General features: G+C 28.4%; 1 protein-coding gene across 1 annotated transcript; it reads left to right on the forward strand.

The window, feature by feature from the left end:
- The first annotated feature begins 1,051 nt into the window (after positions 1-1,051).
- On the forward strand, positions 1,052-3,564 carry LOC137812371 (homeobox-leucine zipper protein ATHB-16). The gene is made up of 3 exons (XM_068614317.2): positions 1,052-1,671; positions 1,979-2,352; positions 2,502-3,564. The coding sequence occupies exons 1-3, from the start codon at positions 1,611-1,613 to the stop codon at positions 2,976-2,978; spliced, it is 912 nt and encodes a 303-aa protein (XP_068470418.1). The 5' UTR covers positions 1,052-1,610; the 3' UTR covers positions 2,979-3,564.
- The last annotated feature ends 16,254 nt before the right edge of the window (positions 3,565-19,818 follow it).

The raw sequence follows: 19,818 nt of genomic DNA on the forward strand, positions 1-19,818 counted from the left end.
TGTAAGTGAAACTGTTAAATAAATTGTAATCCTCTTTTTTAATATCATTTTTAAATTTTTATCTAAGAGTTCTCTGTTAAATAAATTGTAATCCTCTTTTTTAATATCATTTTTAAATTTTTATCTAAGAGTTCTTATAACAATTTACACATTATGCACTAGAAAATTATTAAATAAAAAATAAATTTTAAAAATTAATATTATATACTTTAATAGACTATAAAATAATTTTTATTATTAATAAAAAAATTAAATTAATTTTAAATTTTTATCTGATTAACTATTAAATTTTAATTATTAATTTTAAAATTTAAAATAATTAATGACTAAAATTTGGCAACTAATTAATTTTTTTTTTATATTTTAATAGAAGAGATCATCTTGCTTATGAAAGTTTTGGTAATTATTTTAAAAAGTATCTTCTATTATTGTATGTGTAGGTCAAAAGTAGAACATTAAATATACATGTTCTTTATTTATGAATTCATGGTTTGATATTTTGTATGACATGAGATAATAGAAAGTAGATAGTTATTGGACTAAAAATCTTGATCTTGAAATGAAATGTTTTCACAAATAATTTATAATAGAATACAGTTAAATAGTTAGATTCTAAATAGTTTCAAATTCAGTCAATATGCAGATATAAATTTTAAATATTTATTTGTTTTGTGTAACTTATTTGAATAAAATTGAATGAAAACACGTAAAAGCACATGGTGTTTGAAAAGAATTATTAAATAGAGAAATTTGATTAGTGAGGTTTGAATAAATTTATTTGATATTGATAAGTAAAACTAAACTGAAGCGCGTGACAGTGTAATATAAGAAGAGTATAGTATTAGTTGGGTGACGTAAGAAACCTTAAGCCGGCTTAAACAGTGGACGCAAGCTGCCGAAAGCCACGCCGTTTCTATTTTCATCTGTCCACACTCTGCGCTACCTCCCAAATACCGCTCCTCGAGGAAACTCAAGCGTAACCGGCTAACCCGGTAACGCAAAAAAGTTGCATTTGGGTTGAATTTAGGTTCATTTCGTAGCCAACCGCAGTAGCAGTCACCTAACCCCAGTCAGATTCTAACCCAGGTTGGTTTATTTAAAGACACACACTCTCACCTAAGCTCGCCTGTGAACTCGTTCACCCCTCTCATCACTCCTTACTCACCCTTCCTTTTCTTCACTTTCTCTTCCTCTTTCTCTTCACTTCCACCCTTTTCTTCACTTCATCACTGATGATGTAGATAGAGAGTAAAAAGAGACCACTGTGTCCAGTTAGAAAGAGATTGGTCACTTCTTGTTGCTTGTGGGTTTGTTTTGTTCCTTGTGTTGGAATTGTTTGATTGATGGGTGAAGAGGGAGAAGAGGTGTCAATAGAGAAGGAACAAAGCATGGGAGTTTATGAAAATGAGTGGTTGTATGCTACTTCCTCTGCAAATTGGCCCCTTTTAAGACACCACAATTCATCTTCAATGCCTCCCTTTAAGTAAAACACAAAACAAAACAAACCTTCTCCCACCTTTTCTTCTTCAGATCTTAATATACATTGCCTAAACAAAATAAAGGGATCGAATTTAAGTTCCTTGATCTAATAAGATCCGTGCTTTGCACTCATGAAGAGACTTGGCAGCTCCGATTCTCTGGGTGCTCTCATGACCATTTGTCCACCAACAGGTTAATTGAATTAAAACTTCGTTGTTTTTTTTTTAACTTTGTTTCTGTTTTCTCAAAATTATTTCAGACAGTTAGATCCATGATGCGCGTTTCATGTTTGTGCCTTGTCTTGTCTCTAACTTTTTTTGTGATCAACCACGCCAATTGCAGACTTTTCCTCCTTTTTAAATTAACCCAAATTCCTTATTCTGTCCTTTGTTTTTGCATTACAATTTACAACTCATCGTATTATGCTTTGTGCGTTTGTTTCAAGAGCAAACAACAAAACCAGTTGCACTAACCATGATTATGTCCGATTTGCATTCAGACGAACACAGTCCGAGGAACAACCACGTGTATGGCAGGGAGTTCCAGTCTATGCTGGAAGGACTAGACGATGAAGGGTGTGTGGAGGAACCAGGACACCACGCTGAGAAGAAACGAAGACTAAGCGTGGATCAGGTGAAGGCTTTGGAGAAGAACTTCGAAGTAGAGAACAAACTCGAACCTGACAGAAAGGTGAAGCTGGCACAAGAACTTGGCTTGCAACCAAGACAAGTTGCGGTTTGGTTCCAAAACCGTCGAGCCAGGTGGAAGACAAAGCAATTGGAAAGAGACTATGGAGTCCTCAAAGCCAATTATGATTCCCTCAAACTTAACTACGACACCCTCCAACAAGACAACGAAGCCTTACTCAAAGAGGTAGAATCTCGTGACTCTAGAATTAAAAAAAAAAAACAATTTTCATTCATCACTAATTTATTAACTTTTTTAAAGTTTTGTCATTAATTTTTAGTGGGGAAGTTCTTTTCTGGAAAGAGTATTAAAAGGTTGGTTTGTTGTGTTGGCAGATAAAGGAATTGAAATCAAGGTTGCTGCTGCAAGAAGAGAGCAACACTGAAAGCGATGTTTCAGTGAAGGAAGAGATGATAACACTGCAAGATAGTAACCCACTTTGTGAAACCGCCATTCCTGGATCCGAGTCCAAGGAGTTGAGTTACGAATGCTTTAACAAGAGTGATGAGGTTTTAGGTTTCAAAGACGGGTCTTCCGACAGCGACTCCAGCGCGATCTTGAACGAAGAGAATGCCAACAACAACGACAACAGTCCCAACAACGCCACGATTTCGTCTTCTGGGGCTATGCAAAGTCAGAGCTTTTTATCGTCGTCTTCTCCGATGAACTGTTTCCAGTTCCAGAAACAGTTTCCGACGCAGTACGTGAAGATGGAGGAGCATAATTTTCTGAGCGCGGACGAGGCGTGCAATTTCTTTTCGGATGAACAAGCGCCCACGCTGCAGTGGTACTGTTCAGAGGAGTGGAGTTAAGAAGAGGAACACGTAGGAGAAAAAAAAGGAAGAAGAAGAAGTATCATCATCATCATCATGGTCACCTTGTTGAGAAGAGGGAATAGAGAGAAGAATAAGAGCCTTATTTTGCAGGGTGTATAGTAATGAAGAAAGAAGCTTTGTAAAAAGGGAAAGGGTTGGCATGGTGAAGATTGAAGAAGAGAGAAAACTTGAAGAGTTTGAGAGAGAGATGCAGGGGTTGCAGGAACCGGGTGGGGTCGGAGAAGAGAGGTTGATGACGAGAAAAGGGTAAAAATAATAATAATCATCAATCTCTCGGGCGTGCGGGTAATTTATGAATAATAATAATAATAATAATCATAATGATTAGGTGCTAATGAAATCAAATCTATCTATCTATGCTGTAAAAATCCGCAATTCACTTGTCTGCTTCCAACTTTCTTTCTCTCTCACCACTCTTCTATTATCGGCTTATTGTATTTATCTAGATTCATAGAGTAAGTTAAGGTTAAATTTATAGATTTTGGGGTTTTTTTAAGAATATTTAGATGCACTTGAGTGTGTTTATATACTATTACCAGAATTTCGACTTTATTTTGAACAATTACATTAAACTTTATTTATGCTTTTTATTTTTAACTATTAAATTTTTCTTTTATTTTTATTTTTCTTAGGCATCTTACGAATTTAGGTATAAAAAATTATCATGGAATTTTAGAAGTTTACGAATTTAGGTAAAAAAGTTTATCATGGAATTTTAGACTTCGTGTCTAATTTACAAGACTTTATGCAGTTTAAAAAAAAAATATGCATACGATTTCAGTTTACAAAAATTTCATGTTGAAGTAATATTAGTCTAAAATAACTTTAATTGAATCGAAATAACAAAAACATCGTGCAAAAGCACGATTTTGATTAATTTGAATTTAACACTAAGTAAAGTTATTTATGGCTGATATCACTTAAGTTGTATGAAATTTATTTATTTTTTCTGTTTTTTAAAATATTTATTTATTTTAAATAAAATAATTAATTGAATTATCAAAAATATTAAAATTTTGTAGGAAAAAAATTTCAAATAATAATAATTTTTTATAGAGAAATCGGATTGAGATGCATTAAAATGAAAGATACACAAAATAAGATAAATAATGTCATGGTCAATATTGAAAGAGGATGAGAATATCAAAATTTTGAAAAATCAACCATTTCTGAATAGTTGTTTTTTTAGTATTTTAGAGACTTTTTGTTTATTTTAGACTTTTCGTTTATTTTTTGGTTAGGGCTAAAGTTTTAACACAATTAAATTAATAAACTGAAGTTGTGGATGATTGACACGACTTTACTTAAGATTATATTTAAAATTAATCAAAATTTTGATTTTAATTCAACTAAAGTCGTCTTAGGATGACTTGACTTTTACATGTAAAGATTCTAAACCAAAGTTATATGCATGTGACACGACTTAATATAAATTCTACTTAGACACAGCTTCCCTTGTAATTTTATTTTTTTTATCCAAATCCATAATAAACACATAAAATTGCACCATAATTTATCTCTCAATTGTTCCACTTCTTAATTAATATTTGATATCTAGTCTTACTATACATTTTTATCCTTTGTACAATTTGTTCACAAATGATATATTTTGCATTTCAGAAAATGTAAACTTCAATATTATCAAATTTAATCATTTTAATACTCTACATTAGATCACTTCTATTTTTTTAATATTTTGTTTACATTAAAAAATCTCACTATAATTTTGAGTGTTCAATTTTTTTACATTAAAAAATCTCACTATAATTTTGAGTGTTCAATTATGTAAATCTTTAGTGTATTAAGTAACTTAAAAAAACTTACTTTTCTTTTATTCTTAATTTTGTTTCATTTGAAGTATTCTCATTACACAAATTTTCATTATCTTTTCAACCATTCAACTCATTCAATATCTATCAAATTCACCAAATCCTCGAAATATTTTTCCTCTCAACATTTGAAAAAAAAATGTGTTTATCATTGTAAAAATTCAATTATGTGTAATTTTTATTTATTATAATCTTTTCTTTATTATCTTTATTTTTTTATATAAAAAATATTTAATTAATATTTTGAACAATGAGTACGGACACAAATATGAATACACCCGTTATCCGATAGGACAGAAATGTAACACAAATTTTATACTTTAGAGATATGAGAATAAGAAATTGTACGAAGTTTTACTTCAAATACACAAACAAACAAGTCACACATGCTCTCATTCCATTGTCACATGCCAACTTGCCTAGTCAATAAATTAGACACAATAAGGTAGATTGGAGATTAATATTTCCATATTATATATATACATATATATAATGACACAATATATATAATGGTTTATTGTGAGATGGGAGAGTATTAAATTTAGGAGTACCAAAACAATGTATTCAAGTAGGATAGTTTGTTAGCTCGTCTTGACTAGTCCATTGTATCACAAATGGAGTGAGGTAGGTTGATCTTGTTGAACAAGATGCTTTGATGTCTCCAAATCCAAGAGGAAAGCTTGAAGACCTTGTTGTTGGGTGTGTGTGTTGTCTAGTTGTTTGAAACTTGTTAATTCACTTCTTAAGTTGATCCAAGTTCATTTGAATCTTTAACCTTTTGAAAAGATGTGTTTTCTAAAAAGCTGTCAAAAATTCAATAGGTTGTTTTACCTTAGTTGTTTTTGAAAAACTTGGTTGACTTTGCTATCAAACCAAAACAATCGATTTGTTAAGCGGTTTTAATATGTTTTAAATGATCCTAACTAACTTGCCTCCTTTATTAAATGCTTTTGACCACTATAAAGGTGGTTTTACGCTCCTAATCTTGGAGTAACAGAAAGAGTTTATCAAAACAGTTTTTCCAAGATTTGAAAGAGCTTTGGATCATTCTTAAGTGGGTGGAATAGGATTGGGTTGTAAATCTGAACTTTAAGCTTTGTAATATCCAGGTGTATTCTATTCCCTTCTTCCTTGATTACTGTATTTCTGTAGTTGTGTTGCCAAGGAGTGTTGTGTGTTCTTGAGGGGTTCAAGATCAACACTCTTGGTGTGGTTTGCCAAAGGTAGTGTGTTTCTTGAGGGGTTCAAGGTCACTACTTTGGTGTGTGGTGTTTGTAATCTGGTTTTGATTGCATAGTGGAATACCCAGTGGTTTATGGGAACTGGACTCTTGGTGTAAGAGTGAACCAATATAAATTGCTTGCGTGCTTATCTCTTACCCTTAACTCTTTAAATTTTGTTTTTAAGTTGTTTTTATAAACTGCTGATAAAAACAACCAATTGTTTTTCTGATATCATCTTGAAACAGTTTTGGTTCTTTGTTTCCTTGATTTCTTTCTCTGTAATTAAGCATTGATTTTCATTATACCATCAAAGTTTGTGAAAATCCCTCTTAAACAATTCACCCCCTCTCGTTTAAGGTCATACATACTAATAGATCTATCGATTTTTTTTTAATTTTTATATCATATATATAAATATTAAAATAAAAAATACTAAAATTTAAAGAATTGTAATTTTTATGTTATATTATTTGATAAATGTAAAAATACAAAAATATTGTAATTTAAATCATGATTTTTTTTAAATTATTGATTTAATTGAAAAAATTAACATATAAAAATAATAACTCTCTCAATTTATTTAAACATACGAAATATTTATAATATATATATATATATATATATATATATATATATATATATATTCAACGTAACAATCCACTAGCCTACTCTCTAGCCAGGCAAAGTTTGAAACTATTCCCAACTATGGTAAGACTATTTAACCTATTTTTTGGTAGTCTAAATAGGCAGAATTGACCCATTTTGTTATCTTTGATTGATTCAAATTTACTATCATAATTGTAAAAACATAATTAAAAAATGATGTTTTCTCATCTTTCTTATCCATTTTCTCTGTTTTCACGTCTTTATATATATATATATATATATATATATATATATTTGTATTCACCTTTTTATTTTATTACATTTTTCATTGAAATAAGAAAATTATTGTGTGGCCAACCAACTCTTTCCATGTATCACAACAAAATTTACAATTAAAAGATGAGATAAGTATAAGAAAAAAATTTCTTTATAAAAAAAATCATAGATGATTAAATAAAGCGTTATTTTTTTAAGTCGTTATTAAATATTACACTAGTTGAAGTGTTTCAATTTGATTCCACAAATATATTGTATTGAAAAAAAATAAAAATAAAACATGAAAAGAAAAGGAAATAGAAAAAAAAAAACCGTGAAAATTAATAAAAGAAAACACAAAACTAAAAGATTGACACAACCGTCAAATAAGAGAACTATTAACTAACTAAAGAAGTGAAAGAATATGAAATATCCATGTAAACTTTTATTTTAATTCTATAAAGCTTTTGTGATTATGACTTAATTACGTGTAGATAATATGCATAAATTATATAGCGCCTAATAACTTAGAATGATTATTGGACAATCTGGTAAGTTACATATAAAATTACATTGTTAAATAAGTTATCACAACATTTCATCAAAGCATTATTAAGTAAAAAAAATTAAAAATTAAACCATTAATAAAATCTAACTATTAATGAAAATATGTTACTACTATTGATGGAAGCCTTGTATGGCTTGTAAGGATGGGAGAATCTTCCTCTTAGACTTCATGACTTTGGAGAACCTTATAGGATGTAAGAACTTGCATTAGATGGAGATTTTGGTAAGTTTCTAAGAGCTTTTTTTAGATAAACAAGGTTTAGCTTGATTATTGATGATATAAGGTGGGATTGGTCTTGACTATAGTGACTTATTGATTGATTCTTAGAAGAAGCACAATGGTGGGTTGTGCAAGCAAATAAGAGAAGTTAAGATGAAATTTCTTGAATTCTTTTTGAAGGATTCTTAGATCTTCAAGAAAACCTTAAACCGTAAACTTTAAATCCTAAATCCTAAATTTTAAAAAGATTGAGAGGATTGAGGTTAGTATGTGAGGAAAATTCTTTAAAGGCAAGGTAGACTTTGATCTTTGTAAGACTTGACTTTGATATTTGTTTTGGTTATATGGTGTTCTTGGTTGCAAGAAATGAATTTTGATGGCTAGAGAAGGAAAAGGTGTATGCAAAGTTAAGAATATCAAAAAGAAAATGGGATTAAGAATGGTAAGGAGAAAAAAAAGGAAGCAAGGAAGAAGATTAAGAAGAAATGTTTATCTTTTAATAAAAAAAATGCTTCACTTATAAGTTTCTACTAGGAACTTTGGATCACCTTATGCACCATTCACCATGAAATAAGCAAAGGAAAGATAATTATCACTTGAGTTTTGTAAGGGTAAGACATTAATAGAAAATAATCATATTCTTATTCTTTTAAGTATGTAATTGTTTGCATGTAACTCATTGATAGATATTTATTGAAAAAATAATCCATTAAGTTGTGAATAGTTTAGAAATTAGATTCTAAACTTATTTTATTATTCTTAACAGGAAAAAGTTTTAACCTGTTAGTCAACATAAAAGCTTAAGAATATTATACAATATTGTATAAGTAATATGAGTCCATTCAAAAGACTTTACATCACAACAAACTTTTAAATAACAGTTTTACTTTTCCATAAAAACAGTTTTATCACAGTAATAATTAAATGTTTTTTTTCAAATAATGCGAAGAATAATTATATATGAAAGTTATTATATTAGCAACCGGTTCAGAGGAAAAAAAATCGTTCTGCTACCTGTATTGGTTTTCGTTTAAAAATTATCCACAAATTATATATATAAAAATTATAAATAAAACATTAAACAAAATTATTTGATTGTTCGAACACGTAGGCGTTACAAAGATCATTATGGAATTTATAATTAAAATAGTTATTTTAACATTTTTAATTTATTCTTTTAATTTTGTCTAAAAAAATATTTTAAATACTAAAAAGTTGTTTATCCACAAATTATATATATATATATATATATATAAAGATTATAAATAAACATTAAACAAAATTATTTGATTGTTCGAACACGTAGACGTTACAAAGATTATTATGGAATTTATAAATTAAAATAGTTATTTTAACATTTTTAGTTTATTCTTTTAATTTTTGTCTAAAAAAATTATGTTCTTTTTTATTCCACAGTTTAATTGTACAAAAGTTGTTTAAAAAATATTATAGTTACTTTTCTAAATAGTTTCAAAACAATTTAATCTTAGAAATGAAATATATTATTTTTATCCATTGAAAAAATAAAGATTGTATAAATAATTAAATTTAAATTAAAGGCATGTAGAAAATCATTTATATATTTTGATTAAAATAAATGAAAGAAAAAATTCTTAAATTAGAAATTATATTTTGTAATATATAAAGCATGTGAGTTGATATCTGAATGATGCCATGGAAGAGTGAAAATTATGTAGCGATGAAGATTCCGTGACATTTCTCCAATGAAAGCCTTTGAGATGATGACGTTTTTGCTCGTCACTGTCTTTTTCAGCATTTCAAGACTATAACGGACAAGATAATCATCTGCCATTAGCCTTTATCATGTCGCTCTTATCCAACCACATTTTATTTCAAACCACTTGATTAATTATTGATACGAATAAAGTCAATTTTAATACAGTAAGAAAATAATATAACAAAAACTAAAACAAACAAATCATTAAGTTATATATATATATATATATATATATATATATATAAGAGCAAGTTTTTTGTGTTTTATAAAACTAGTTGGTGGATTCATACAAGTTACTTTCCTAATAATTTTAAAACAATATTAATTTAAAATTTTATTAAATTATATTATATCTGACACCTGAATTTTATTTAAAGATAAAGTTTTAAACAAATAGAAGACATAAACTCTATAAACACATAATAAATACCTATTTTTTTTAGTTCATTCATAATTTAATATCTTTAAAGCACATGTATTAAGAAAAAAAATCAAATTATTATATCTAAATATTATATAAAATTATATATAATTAATTTAATAATAATATAATTATGTAATTAGTCGATCACCAATTAAACATACGAAAATAAAAAATATAAGTATTTCACTTCCAAAACTCCGCAAAGATTCATCTTCCATGGTTTGTTACGATAGATTTATCTTTCATTTATTTCTTAAATGCTTAATGCTATAAAAAGTTAATGTTAGACTTTGCATGAAATATAAAAAAAAATAAAAAATCAAAAGAAATCAATAGAGCACTAAATTAAACATATAATATATCTTTAAGATTTAGGGATTAGTTTGAGTCGTTTAATTTATAACAACTCCGATATTTTTTATATTAGATTATAAGTATGTTTTTCTTCTCTAAAGGAATTTCTCAAAAGTACTGTCTCAAATAGTGGACACATATATAGTATTATACAAAACCTAATGATCTTCTTAAGATATTAAATATGATAAAGAATGATGTAGTGTTATTATTTTCCTTCCTTACATAAAATATATATTCAAATATTATGGGCTTTCAAATAGAGTGTTTGACCTCAATACAATTGTTTATGTGGTTTGCAGCTTAATCAAAGTTTGTCCATTACATTGTTTTTGACTATTTTGTATATATTTGTGTGTTACCCTTAAGGTTTTCTTTTTCCAAATAGTCACCTCCTTTAATTTAAAATCCTCCTTTTGAATTTATATAATGGTTTAAACTGAATTTCCTCAATAAAATAATCTCTAACAAGTTTTAGACTCAGTTAGAATTCTTTAACTTATAGAAAATTGACCTTGTTTGTACCATGAGAAGTCATCTACTTTGATTGCATTCACAAAACAAAGAATTAGTAATCTTAACTGCTTGTTATTATTAAAATTTCATCTAATGAGAGACTTGGTCTTAATAAATGACGATACCCTATTATTAAAAGTAATTTTTGCAAAAAAATGGTGTCAACTAATAACTTTCTTTTATAAGTTTGAAGACTAACATAGCAATCACTTATAAATACTTATTAATGAATTCAAGCACTTTCAAACGACATTTTAATAATTTTAAGGATTAGTGGGAGAGTGAATCTAATTAAGTTGTTTATGAAAGGAGATGTTGTGGAATTTGGCATGAAGTGGTGGTGCATGAATTTTGGGAGGTAGTAGTACTAGTAGGTATGTTTGTGTGTTCCTTTCCTTTACGACCTTTTCTTCTACTTTAATCAAATCTGATGCTAAAAATGAAAAAGACAAAACATGATTAAAGAGAGCGTCCCTAAAAAGCTGTGCCGTATGATTGGATCTGCTTCGTAACATTAACATCCTTCACTTTTCTGTTAAAGGTTAAAAGCTAAAAATAAAAATAAAAAACCTCCCAACACCATTATCAACCTCCTTATTTAAAACAATAACACTTCCTTTAACAATAATAATAATATTATAAAAAAAAAGTAAGAAAAGAAAACAACCCCACCAACAACCAATAACTGTTTGCTTCCTGAAAATGCAAATTGCCTTTTTTTTTTCTCCGAAAGCAAGAAAACAAAACAGCATTTTACTGCGGGGGTGTACGGTTGGAGCGATGCGCGTGAGCGCAGTGGATGATATGATAGAACCCCGCTTTGATTGTTTGCAGGGTCGCACATGGCGTCCTCTTCTCTCTCTGTGATATTCTGCACATAGCTTTTGTGATCGTGTGTAGGTTTCTTGAAAACCCATTCATTGTACACGTGTACGGTGATGGAGGTGGTCCAGCTCTGTGTGGAAAGGGTCCCTCATACGTAATTTTTTTGGCACTCCAAAGCAAAGCAGTGGAGAAAAGGGGTTAATATTTAATTGGGAAGGAAAGCAATAAAGCGTGATGTGGTGTTAGGGGGAAACAGTGTTTTGTTTTCCTTGGCCTTTGAGAAACGCGAAGCAGCAGCAATTGGTAAAGGGTCCCAGTCCAAGTTGGAGGAATGGGAGGAACGGGACGGTGTTTTTTTGTCTCCTTACTTTAAATTTAATTTTTTATTTATATTTTAATTTGATGAGATTCCATTTGAAGGTTGATTCTTGATCCTTGAGGTATTTTTGGTTTATGTTTGATTTAGAGGGTAAAATATTAAAATAAATAAAAAAGGAAAGAGGTAGGTGTGGGCCCTAGGTGCCCCTAGGTTTGATTCCTGTGGGTGGTAGAGGCATGTGATGTGTGGGAGCCGCACTGCATGGAAGATGTCAATTTGAAAGGGTCAACCGTCACGTAAACATTGCAATACCACCACAATCTCTACATCATCATCATCCACCTAATCAACTTCCAACCTCTCAGGACACACTTTTTTTCATCAAAATCTATCATTACTCTAACACTCCCAACTATCATTATTATTTTTAATTAATTATTATTTATTTATGAATTTCAGACACTTCTCTTAAATATATGTCGTTTTCAGATACTCATATCGGATACCGACATTCATATAACACTTGTAGTACAATTCTAACATAATTTAAGAAAAGAAAATATATTAAATTTTTAAAAGCTCAAACTTATTGTATACATTTTTATTATGATTATAAAAATAAGAAACAAATCCTTATAAACCAGTCAAGAAAAACATTTTTCTGCTCTAAAAAATAATCTGAATTGTACACATAAATTTTTATTGTTAATTTATATAATTCATAATTATATAATATATAGATTTGGATCTCCGTGTCTTACATTTTAAATATTATATGTATCTTTGTGTATGTGTTCGTGTTGTATAATATCCTGGTGAGTATGTATATAGTTCTCTACTGCATCTTAATTATCGTTAAAATTAACTTAAATACATATTTTAATACCATTCAATGCTCCGTTTAATATTTACATGCTTACAACTACTTTCTCACCACACCTTCCTTCTTAAGAAACACCTATATTATCACATTTACCTCAAATAATTAATATATATTATTAGATATTCACTTATACAATCTAACGATTATAAATTTTTTATATCATAATATACTTCAATGTTATATTTTTTTACTATAAAATAACTAGCGATAAAAATTAGAAATACGTATATAAAAATGTAAGGTAAGGATTAAATCTACCGATTCTTTGGATGAAAAAATATATGTTAGTTGGCCTAGTTTTAATAGTAGTAGTTAGGAGTAGAATATTATGTTGATCGTCTTTATATACATCCTTTTCCTTTTAAATGGAAGAATTTAGGTTATGAAATCATTGGACTGTGTAGATTTCTATGTTCGTGATAAAAAACACATTTAAAAACAACAACACATAACACATGTTTAATTGATGTAATATTACACTTTCTAAATTAGCTATATAAACAATCAATAGACAATAAATGGGTAAATATATATTCTCTTAAAAAGAATAATAGACTACATCAATTAATAGTATAACCATGTATATATGTCCTTTTTCTTTATCTTAGTTGATACATAATGTATAAAATCTCTCTTTTTAAACCCTAAACCCTGTTTTCCATATCAGTCATACTATTAATGTAAAATACACAAACGAATCAATATTAAACCTCTAGTTACAGTAGTGTGATTTAAGAATATAAAATTAATTTGAGATTTCTAAATAAAAAATAATATTTAGAAGAAAAAAAAACTTAAATCAATCCCCTTCAAATAAAAATTAGGAAAAGCTAAATGTATTTTTTATATTAAGGCTTTAAATTTAAAATATATACGATATAAATGATTAATCTAATGTCTATCTCATTATCTTGGCCCTGAAATTAAAGAAAATTCAAACAAGTTTTTTTTTTTTAATTTCATGTAAGTTCCTAAACTTTTTTTCGGGAATCATGTGCTATTATTTTTATCAGTTAAGTTGCCGGACTAAGGACTAAAATAAAATAAATCGAGGACTTAAAGTTTTTTTCAAGAACAAATATGATAGGTAGACATAATTTCATTTTTGGGACTAAATTTATAATTTACTTCCAAATAATGTTAATAAAATTAATTTAATACTAAATTATTACTAGATGATAGTTTTTAAATCAAGATAAAACACATTTTTGAATTTTAAAAGTGATAAGTTTTAGTTATTTAAATTTTGTTTATCCAGTTTTAGTCTTTATATAATTTAAAAATATATTATTTTAATCCCTCAAATGCTATTACACCATTTTGATAACTAAAAGTAGTAAATTTATAGAAGAAGAAAATAAAATAGAGTAAAATTTGTTGAGAAACAAAAAACATAGTTTATCCTTGTTTATTAGTATGAAACATCTGTCCTATGATATAGTGTGGGGGCTGAATGGCAATTGGGATGTGGTTGGTGATGTGTTATTTAAATGGTTAATGATGTCTAAGTAAGTAGGAAATAGGGGTGTCGGGAGTTGGACAATAACGGATACGAAAATGACTGCCAAAAGCTATTTCCATGGCTGCACAATTTCCATTACCACTCTTAGCCTTTTATACATGCAAGACTTGTTGCTCAATCATGGATTAGATTATGACAATCCTCCAGAAAGGAAGAAGATCAAAGAATTTCATGCATGATGACAAAGACTGGGTGTCTCTTCGACACAGTTTAAGGTTAACATGAAAAAATAAACCCTCATGTATTCATGGATTCCACTGTTGTTAGGTTTCGATTTTTATATGTATATCTGCAGATAAAGTGAGTCATTTTTTTTACCTTGCTCATAGAAGAAGCCAACATCACTTACATCACTGTATATTAATATATTTCTTCTAATTTTATCTAGCTCTTCTTTCTTAATACTGATACTTAATGTACAATATACTTAAATACAGGGCGATGATTTGACTTCGCCTATCTTTTCATTTTATTTTAGGATATTTCAGAAATTTTTGAACATTTTTAAAATAATAAGATTTTTTTATATTAAAATAAAATATTATATTATAATAAATTAATAATTTTTTAGATGTTAAATGGACGAAACTAGTATTAAGATATTATTATCGTAATTTCTTTGTCTGTAATCTTATCATCAACTTATAATAAAGTATTTCATTTAAAATAGAGTAAACAATAACTTCAATTACCAATATCAATTTCATGATAAAATATTTATATTATTATACTTGTTCTCGGTCTAAATTATGATAACACTCAAACTTGATGATATAAAATTTCTCTTAACTTGTCTGGATAATTTTTTTTATCAGTAATAAAAAATAAATAAATGGAACCATTTCAGGAATGGTTCAACCTTTATACATAAAGAGCTAACGCCTTACCAACCTCTTACCGAGGGACACCTTCCAACTTAACTAAGGAACAACCAAACCAAACTCAAAAAAACATTAACCAACCAGCCTCATACAGTCCAGTGGGTTCAAAACTCAGTTGGAGTACGTAAAAGAATTACAACAGGACTTTGCAAAAATCCAAGACAAAACATTTACCTGTACCAGTGCGAATACTTCGAGAGCATCTACCACGCCCCTATCGAAGGTCACAGAGTTCCTATATCTCCAAATTCCACTCACAACACCAACCCAAATCGTCCCCCAAATGTCATTAACCCAAATCGCCCCCAAACTTGTTTGGATACTTAAAATCACCAAAAGATGAAGAAGAAGGTATTTAAAGAGATAAATAAATTGAAGAAGAAATGAGAGTTTAGACTGGTCAATTAAAAAAGAAGTTTTTTTTCTAATTTCTATTTGTAGCCCTTACTCTCACAAACACTTGTTTCAATGAATATACTCTTTACCATCGAAAGGAAGATGCGAATTTGTGTAGTTTGCTTCTCACATATTTGTAGGAAAGAAAGGAGGGGGGGTTGAATTGTTGGTCCTCCCCACGTGAACTGAAATGATAAAAGAGAGTAATAATTTTATTACTTTGCCTTAGTCCTCTTTGTAATATTAACAAAGGTAAAAGTTGTTTGAAAAAACTTTTGAATAAATTTATAACTTTGGCATGTTAACAAAAGTTCAAGAAGATGAAGAAATAAATAATTTAAATTTAAATAGTAAACAATTTTTGTACATATTATTTGTGTTTAAATTGTTTAACAAAAGTTTGACGTTGGAATTTTAGCTCCTCATAATAAATCAAAATTGAAGTAATTTAACTTGCAATAAAAATTTAATTGACCAATTGAGTTTTAGACAATTTGATGTTACCATTTTGAATCACCTATGTTAAATCAGTCAAATTTATTATGATTTTTTCAACTTTTTTTTACTTCTTATTATCTTTCTTTTTATTCAAACTGTTTTTCACCTTTCCTCCATCCTTTCTTTCCTTTTTCAAGTCTCACCCTAAGTCAAATCCAAATAAAGTATAATTTCACATACTTATGCTTATTTCAGCCGAAAGACTTGTACTTTTACTATCTAACCACTTACAATTACTACTCTCACCTCTATACTCAAATACCGCTACGACACTCCTTTTAACTCTACAACTAACTCATATACATACATATCTTACACACGTAATTGATTAGATTATAACTTAAACATAAAATAAATTTAATTAAAGATGATTCGAAATTATCTCACCAGTGGAACCATTCAACAAGAACATCAATCAAAGACAAAGATGAAGTGCCTAAATATAATTAGTCCTTAAAACTTGCACTTAAAAAAAACTGATAAAAATATACCCCTCATGTATTTGAAGATTATGCAGTAATTATAATATAATTAGGGTTTGATGTAAGATGATGAGCCCTATAGCTAGGGGTTCGTCATGCTATTGAGTATGATTAGTCCTTAGTGGTGCCCTATAACATTTCTTTATCTATCCCTTTCTTTCTGGGTGGAGCAACAAAGAGTGGTTGTGGATGCACACTTTAATGCCTACTCTGCAAACTTCTACATCAAATGCTACCACCAACTACTCTTAATTACTCTTAATCCGGCGCAACGGCACAATATTATTATACTATCACTAAATTAATATTCCATAATTAAAGGTAATTACTAATTAAGTTTTATCTAAGAAGATAGGTTAATCCTGTCCATAAATTTAATTAGGGATCTCACAACAACTACAAACATAAAATAGAATCGTGAAAGGAACATGAACATGCAGATACCTAGGGAGAGAATAGCTTTCTGTCTCCTTATGCACCGTCCAAGGTTTTATATTGTATAAATATTAAAAAAAAACATTTAGTTAAATATGTAATGAGTAGTTCATGTGATGACAAATTAATGTTGAATTTTGGAGTGTTAATATAAAGTTAATATTAATTTTTAATATGAGTTTTATAAATAAATAAATAAAAAAGCGTAAAGAGATGCATAAATTGAGGAGTATATATATTGGATCGTTACTAAGATTTTTAACCTATGTTGAGAATTTGATGAAACTCATAGGTGGGTTATTTTCTTCTGACGTATGAACTTATGATTATACTTCAGAAATCTAAATTATTGACTTATTATAGAAAAAAAAAGTATTTAACCAAAGTACATTCCTGGAAAATAATTGCCTAAGTGACTACTAAATTTTAGTGAAATTTGTATTTTTCTTGTTATCAACATTAATACTTGTTTGCGGTAGTAGTTCTTAACAGGATTAGTTATGTAGTTGTCTGGAATGTGTTATGTTGTATAATTATCTTAGTATTTTTTATATAGGTTAAATTACTCCTGAAGTAGCTCATACGTATATATTATTTTTTCTGAAAAAAAAAACAAAAAATTTAAATAAAAAATTAGAACGGTTATACAAATAAATGTTAATATTTATTCAAATAATTAATTTTAATTTATTTTTATATTTAGAAATATTTATTAAACTTAACAAAAATATATATTTCTCATTATGAAATTATTGCAAACTCTTTTTCTAAAAAAAACATATTAGAGTTTGCTCTAAAAAAACTAAATATGCTCCTATAAAATTTGTTAAAATAGGTTCTAAATTACTCATATAGCAACTTAATAAGTGAATTTATGTTCAGTTGAAGTTTAGAAAAATGAGTTTGAAAGATGAAGATGTTTACACATTTGTATATGCAGTGAGAATATTAAAATAGGTCATAGCTACCGAATGAAGATGGATAGGTGGGAAGAGAAGAAAGAAGATGAAAGAGAGGGAAGAGTTTGAATGGAGAAGAGATTAATGAAGTGGCAGTGTTGAAAAGGAAATAGGAGTAGCGTGTTGGGAGGGTGATGACTCAGGAGGTGTGAAAACGACCACCAGATAGAATGAGAGAGACACTGCAGTTTATGACAAAAACTGGGACTACTATTTATGAAACTGTCATTTCTCACTTCCTACTTTCTGCACACTCATGTATTTACATTTCACCTTTCTTCTACCTCTCTTCTTCATCTTCATCAGCTTTTATGGACCCCTACACTATACTTTCATCATAAACAACCACTCAATGTAAACCTTTTAGGTTTAAACCCTTTTTTATTCCAAATAAATGGCTTCAATTGTGTTTCGAGAATCAATAAATGTTTCAAACAAGCTGTTGTGTATTTTATAGATATCACTTTCTTTTCGGACAACACTTTTTTTTACTTTTTTTTAGGAACTAATTGAAGGAAATAAGAGAAGAAACAAGGTTGTAGCAACTGATTGAACGTAATTACACAAAATTGTAAAACTGATCTTATTCATTTTGATTCACTCAATCATATATATAATAATTACAATTACTGGAAACTATAAATTAGGAATACTAACAGGCCTGTAAATTGACCATTAATGCAATATAACGGTAAAATAGTTTAAGAGTAATAAAATATGAATTAATAATAATAAAATCTGAATTAATAAGCAACATTTTTTGTGTAAGAGATTTGTATTTGTTTCTATGGAACAATTGTTTACTATAATTTAAAAGCAAAGATGGTTGATGTTTGTTTCCATTTATGTCATAAAAGAAAAACACAGCTATATATTATTCTAACTGATAATGGATGTTTAGGGTAAGCATTGACTAAGGATTCGTCTTACAGGAAATATTCTGACTCTTCTAAGCAAATGGAATCATATAGATGAAGTTATTCAGGTGAGTTGTTTGAAAGACAAATAACTTGACATGTTATATGAGTTAACCCTGTCATACCAGGAGAGATTATATTGAGATTATTTATGCGCATAGCTGTGTGAATTTCACATTGAGATAATATGACATGTGAAGATCTCTGAATCTAAGTCAATACATGTAGAGTCAAGTATCGGAGTATGTTAGTCAATAGAAATCTGACATAAACCCTAAACCCTAGTTTTCACTTTCTTTAAAACTTGTAAGTTCTTTATTCTTTCTCCAAGTGTATTTCAGAACTATCCTCCCCAATTAAAAAATAAAAATAATATAGCTTATATTATGTTTCTATATGACAAACATAATCTAATTTGCAAACAATTTTACAATCTAAACGTTTGCACACATTTATTAAAACATTTATAAACTTGGATTTCTACAATCATAAATAATAAACACTTAATTAAAGTTATTAAAAGATTTATGAACTAAATTTATATTACAATCATGAATACAAATTTTAATAATTTAAATTTTATTCTTAATATGTAATGTATTTAATATAAAAATATCTTAAATTCATCCATTATATTATATATATTTTTAATCAAACTTCAATAATTATACAAGAATATTATTACGAAGTGGACTTTAAGCCCAACTCAATCCCATAAGCCCAACACATCTCTAGTTGATGTGGGATCTCCAACACAATTGTTGATTATATGTTGCACTTAAGTAATCTAAGAGAAAGAATGATCACTCAAGCGACAATAAAAGCTTAGGTGAGAGAAGTCAGACTAATTCTCTTTCCATTAGAGCTTTAGAGCTGGTATGATAAACAATGTAAAATCACTCAATTGAAAAAAAAAATCATTTGTTAAAGAAAACAAATAAGTAAAAAAATCTTTGTTAGAGAAAAC

The sequence above is a fragment of the Phaseolus vulgaris genome, chromosome 2 (assembly GCF_051622355.1).
Source record: "Phaseolus vulgaris cultivar YP4 chromosome 2, ASM5162235v1, whole genome shotgun sequence".
Taxonomy (NCBI): Eukaryota; Viridiplantae; Streptophyta; class Magnoliopsida; order Fabales; family Fabaceae; genus Phaseolus; species Phaseolus vulgaris.

What these genes read in the sequence shown, in the direction of transcription:
- LOC137812371 (XM_068614317.2), top strand. Translation starts at nt 1,611, where the DNA reads ATGAAGAGACTTGGCAGCTCCGATTCTCTGGGTGCTCTCATGACCATT. An exon ending in GACCATTTGTCCACCAACAG is followed by an intron (nt 1,672 to 1,978) that starts GTTAATTGAATT and finishes ATTTGCATTCAG; the next exon opens with ACGAACACAGTCCGAGGAAC. An exon ending in ACGAAGCCTTACTCAAAGAG is followed by an intron (nt 2,353 to 2,501) that starts GTAGAATCTCGT and finishes TTGTGTTGGCAG; the next exon opens with ATAAAGGAATTGAAATCAAG.